The sequence below is a fragment of the Dermacentor variabilis genome, chromosome 3 (assembly GCF_050947875.1).
Source record: "Dermacentor variabilis isolate Ectoservices chromosome 3, ASM5094787v1, whole genome shotgun sequence".
NCBI classification, from domain to species: domain Eukaryota; kingdom Metazoa; phylum Arthropoda; class Arachnida; order Ixodida; family Ixodidae; genus Dermacentor; species Dermacentor variabilis.
Genome location: NC_134570.1, coordinates 45,427,780 through 45,433,122, shown reverse-complemented (window position 1 = coordinate 45,433,122; position 5,343 = coordinate 45,427,780). Strand labels below are relative to the sequence as shown.

The window sequence follows — 5,343 nt, the reverse complement described above, 5'->3', positions numbered from 1 at the left end:
CTGGCAACCTAATGTGGAGAATGAGTCCGCAGCTTGACTCGAAAACAAACTCTTGTGACCAGGCACCCAAATTAATCGAATACATTGCAAATTAGAAGGGACTATATACGGAAAGGAATGTTCGTAATAGAGGAGAATCACTAGACGCGGATAGGGACGAACACGCAGATAGACAATCTGCGACAATAGCAGCTGTGGCATAATTGAAAAAAAGTTAATTTGCGCTGGGCGAGAATTGCTGCTATGAACTCTGCCATCAGGCAAGATAGGCTTAAAATTTGGCATTCGAACAGAAAAAAAAATGCAAACCAAGTTTACCACAAACGATTCCAACGTCTGATTTCTCTTTCCAGTGTGATGCGTCAGTTGCGATGACGTTTGTTGGAATTGCCGAGAAACGATCTTGTGGAATCTCATTTGGAAGTGCGGTATGGGAGTAGCTTATCAGTGTTCCAAAGACAATATTTTCGAATGTAGTAAAGTCTGCTAAAAAATTACCTGGGTCGCATGAAATCTAGGCCAAGGAGCAACAGGAAAACATGAATGAAGCTGTAATATGAAAACTATCTGGGGTTCAGTAATACGGTGAAATGATCCTTCTTGTTCTTGTTCTTGTTCCCTAGTGAAATGGCGCAACCCACTCTGGGGGATCGGCCATGAATCGGGCGGGGAAGGAACTGTTAGCATTTCTTTCTGAATATATTCAGGTGCAATGAAATAAGTATCTTGCAATTGGGATTTAAAGTGTCTACTGTTACAGGTATGAATAATCAGTTATCTAGATATTTTTGTGAATTTTGCGAACATTATAAGAATTTTGAAGAATTCTAACATGCAGTTCGTTTTGTCTCACGCAGAAAGATGCAGAGGGCTTCACAAACGTTCCTGTGGCTGTAACCCAGTATGGTAGCCCCAAAGGAAAGAGTTAAAGAGAGTTAAATTCAAGCCAGGCTTTTGGAAGGGTTCTTTTAAAAATCTTTTCCGTTGGATAATGAAACGGTGGCTTCCAGAAGTGTTCCAGAAATTCAGTCTCATTGCACAAAGGACACATGGGCGATATAGCCAGACCAGACCTGTGGAGGCAAAGGGTTCAGTGGGGGGACTCGACACCGTATAGTCTTGTAATGATTACTTCAATTTTTCTAGAGGAGCACCCATTTGTTATTCCAAGAAAAACTGAGATGCGGGAAACCAGATGTTGCCAATGATGATTGCGCGAACTTATTCAAAAAGAAAGAAGGCAAACCAAGTTCACCACAAGGGATTCCAACGTCTGATTTTTCTTCCCACTGTGATGCGTAAGTTGCGATGACGTTTGTTGGAGTTGCCGAGAAATGATCTTGAAGAAGCTCATTTAGAGTTGTGTATTTTCTGAATCGCGCCGCAGTAATGAAAGCTGACGACGGTAAAATGGGGAATATACGACCATCGTGGGATGCTACTGCGAGCGCATCTGCATATTCGTTTAATGCTAGGCCTTTGTGACCTGGCATCCACACTGGACGAATGAGACATAAGTCTTGTCTTGTCTTGTGTCCCAGACAGTGGCGCATACCCACTATGGGGGATTGGCCAAGAAGCAGGCGGTTTTTCGTATGCTTAGTAGTAAAGCCAAACTAGATTTAAATTGTGGAGCGTGAGACTAGAACTGTAATTTAGACGTATGATGAAAATATTGTGAAGAATTTTGATAAGATAAGTTAACGTAAATAAATGAAATAATAGAAAATATTGATAAGTTTCTCGGGAGAAGAGAACAATCACTTCCTCTTCCTCCTTCGGGTGTGAGACATATTTTGGGATCGCTCGCTACGAAATGCGTTGCCACAACGTCGTCGTCATCATCATCATTATCAACCGTCGCGCGAAGGCTCGTGCTCGCGTTCCACACCGGGACCAGCAGCCGCAGGCCGTCGTCTCACCGATGGAGCTCGGCGATGGCCGCCAAAGACCTACGAAGTAGGCAGCTGCCACGGGCCCTCTCCCGGTGACGTATGTGATCTAAATTCTGCTCGGGTGCGAAATTCTGTGACGGGTGCGCTCCCGCCCGGGTGATAGTGAGCAGCCACCCCCGCACCCCCCGCCAGAGAAGAGCCGCCTCTCGGGTAGTCCACGACGTAGCACTAACAGCAGCAGAATCACCATGGCCGGCAGGAGCGTTCGCGTCATCACGCTGGGCGACCCCAACGACGTGGTCTGCATGGACGAAGGCGTGCGCGTGTTCGCGGTCGACCCCTCGGCGCAGCAGTCGCAGATGATGGCCGCTACCCGCCAGTCTTCGCTCACCAAGGTCTTCTGCGGCCCCGTGGAGACCATCGGCATGCCCGCGCCCCCGAAGATCAAGGGGTCGCGCCTCGACTGGCGCATCACGCCCGAGGGAGGCCTCGAGGTGACCGTGGGCCGACCGCTGACCAAGGAGGAGGAAGAGAAGCGGGAGCGTGACCGCGGCAAGGAAGGCCAGGACGACAAGGACAAGGACAAGGACAAGGGCGCCGCAAAGCCCGCCGCCGCCTCGGGCTCCGGCACCAAGCTGGCCACTGTGGCCAGCCTGAAGAGCGCGCTTTGCGACCCGCTCTCGCTGCTGGCGAACAAGCGGCTGCCCATCTGCTTCGAGACGACGCTCGGCCAGGAGACGGCGCCGGGTCTGACGTCGGTCACCGTCATCAACGAGCAGCCCGGAAATCCGGTCGTGGTACAGCCGCGGCCCGCGCCTGTGCCATCGAGCAGAGGGTGTGGCCCTGCCGGTGTGCAGGTGAGCCCACTTCTGGAGCGCGGGATGGGGCGTGCGCGCTGCAGGTCCCGGAGAACGCAGTCTGATTGAAGACGCTGGGCTAAGGGCACTTCCCACGCCCACGAGTGTTGGCGAATGGGTCGTCGCCCCTGGTCGGCGTTTAAGTGGCGACTGAATCCTGACCACAACACGCCTACGCTGTCTCCATATGCCGTTTTGGCGTGACGTATATAGTCGCGCGTAGCAGTAATTGCTGTAAGTCCAAGTCCCTGTGTCTGGACTGGTTAGCTTAGACTTGGTTTTCTAATCTACGCGCCCGAGAAGCTTAGTAGGAAGGGTTGTACTTTCTTCTGCAAGCACATAGCATTATATCGTAGCGGCGTTTGGTGAGTCCTGTGACTTCAATGCGCCGAATCACGTTACTGATTAGTGCTAAAGGCATGAGTGCAGTATTCAGTAGGCTTTACGCAATATATAGTATGTATAACGAAACAGGATCGTGCATTATAACTGGCAACGTGGGAAAGGGAACGAAGCTGCCGTCTGCTGGCTTCGCATGATTGTTATCACGCGCACGTGCGCACATCTTGGGGTTTTCCTCTACTGTATGCAGCAACTCCTAATGCTTCTTTTTTTTCTCTGCGCCCGTTTACACTACAGGTCATCTGCAGCAGCGACAGCTACGGCGGCTACCAGCAACCCACTGTCACGACCTGCAGCGGTGGCGGCGGCTACCAGCAACCCTTTGTCAAGACCTGCAGCGGTGGCGGCGGCGGCAGCTTCACCGGCGTTCGCATCCTGACTGACTCGTCTTCCTCGATGGGTCGGCGCTGTGAGCAGCTGCTTCCCGAGCCGTGTCCCGCGATGCAAACGATACGCATCATGGACGACGCCATGGCGAACCGTCGTAGCTCGTCCCGCGTGGTGCACATCTTCGAGGACCCGCCCGGGCCGTCGCGGTCGATGAGAGGATCGTCGCGCGATCGACAGGTCTCCGCGCGCGTGGTGCACATCGAGGAGGAGTGTCCCGACTTCGACTGAACTCTCGGATGTTTCGCCGCCACCGACTGCCGTTTGTCCCTGACAGCCGCAGAACAAAGTTTTGGCCGAGGATACAAGGGCTTAGACGCGCTGTCCGGCTGGCGAACTTTATTGGGACGGTAGCGAAATCGTGAGGCTGTGTTATCCTGGGCTCAGATGGCAGATCCTGGATGATCTGTAAGCAAGATTGACGGCCAAGCTGCGGAAAGCCTGTCCGATGCCGTGGCGGCGGTTTCGCCGGGTGACATTAGACCCACGTGTGAACACTTCGAAAACGGACTCTGCCTCCAAAAACAAAATACAGACGCTCAAACATGATTGAAAGTGGGGAAACGGGACGCTGTGGTCCGGAATGCTTAGCTGTGTTGGTGATGCGTCCTTCAGGAACTGTTGCAAAAGCATTGGGTTGGCTTCTATCCCACGTCACTGTTATCTCGCTGCAGCGTTTGCAAGCAAACAACGCCACAGTCGGCAACGAATAGGCGCTCGAAGTCGAAGCCGCGCACAACTGCCAGCTAATGGACAAATTGCCGTCAGGGCTTCCAGGTGGGTGACAAGACGCGAAAAAAAAACGAGAAAAATGGGCATAAGAAGGCGTTCAGTGTGGGACTTGGAAAGTGTAACACCACCATTAAAATTTTTTTGCGGTGTACTACGAGTGTTGTCTTACCTTCGTCTCAGAGTCCCTCGATGGCTGCTGCTGCTGCTGTATAGGCCAAATGATGCGAAAGTGTAAGGTATCTTCAGTTTGTCCTTGACTGTCCAGGACTGCACGAGACGTTGCTTCTTATTAAATACCTGCCCGAGCAGCTGTGTCGAGTGGTCGCAGCGCAGATGTGTCACATTTCTTTTGCATTGACGTTCGGACCGAGGATAATCCGAGGACTCCACAACATGTCACAACATGCGGACGATAGAGTACTGCGCATTACTTGCAGCTATATTGATGAGGGCTCAGCGACCTTTCTATAGCCCCTGTCGTAACAGATGCTCCATTCTTAGGGAGAAAGAGGAGATTGAAAGAGAGAGAAAACATTTACTTGAACCATCGGAGTCGTTGCTCTTGAGGTCGAGTGGGTGGCGTCCTCATTCCAGGACTCCATTGGCCATGGCTGCTCGACGTACTTGCTGGACGAGAGCTTCTTGTCTCGCCAGGGTATCGCCGTTCAGCTGTACCTCCTACCGCTCAAATGGCGTGTTAGGCGTCTTTAAGTGTTGAGGTTTGCCCCCGCACCCCCCGAGATATGAAAGAGTGCAGGGCGTGTGTCGCCGCACCAGGGGCAGATGGCGCGATATGTTTTGCGGGTACATTTTGCTGTATCTGTAGGTTTGGGAATGTGTTAGTCTGAATAAGTCTGAGAGCTATACTGCCTCTTCAGTGCTGAGCTTTCTGTGAGGGAGGGGATAAATCCTGCGGTTGAGTTGTTGCATCTCGAGTCGGTCGCAGTAATTGGATGGCAGGGGCACGAAGGTAAAGGGTGGGGATTGATGAGACGATTGGTTTTGCCCCACTCGGTTGATTAGCGCTCGAGTTAAGGCGTTCGCCCTTTCGTTCCCCTCCAGTCCCGCAT

The 5,343-nt window shown here is 52.0% G+C and overlaps 1 protein-coding gene across 1 annotated transcript; it reads left to right on the top strand.

Moving 5' to 3' along the window:
• Positions 1–766: 766 nt before the first annotated feature.
• Positions 767–4,449, top strand: LOC142575502 (uncharacterized). The gene is made up of 2 exons (XM_075684914.1): positions 767–2,752; positions 3,392–4,449. Exons 1-2 carry the CDS (start codon positions 2,144–2,146, stop codon positions 3,770–3,772), a joined length of 990 nt encoding a protein of 329 aa, XP_075541029.1. The 5' UTR covers positions 767–2,143; the 3' UTR covers positions 3,773–4,449.
• The last annotated feature ends 894 nt before the right edge of the window (positions 4,450–5,343 follow it).

Excerpts from the sequence above, each read along its gene's own strand:
- LOC142575502 (XM_075684914.1), top strand. The coding sequence starts at position 2,144 with ATGGCCGGCAGGAGCGTTCGCGTCATCACGCTGGGCGACCCCAACGAC. Across the intron at positions 2,753-3,391 it reads GTGGCCCTGCCGGTGTGCAG|GTCATCTGCAGCAGCGACAG; the intron begins GTGAGCCCACTT and ends TTTACACTACAG.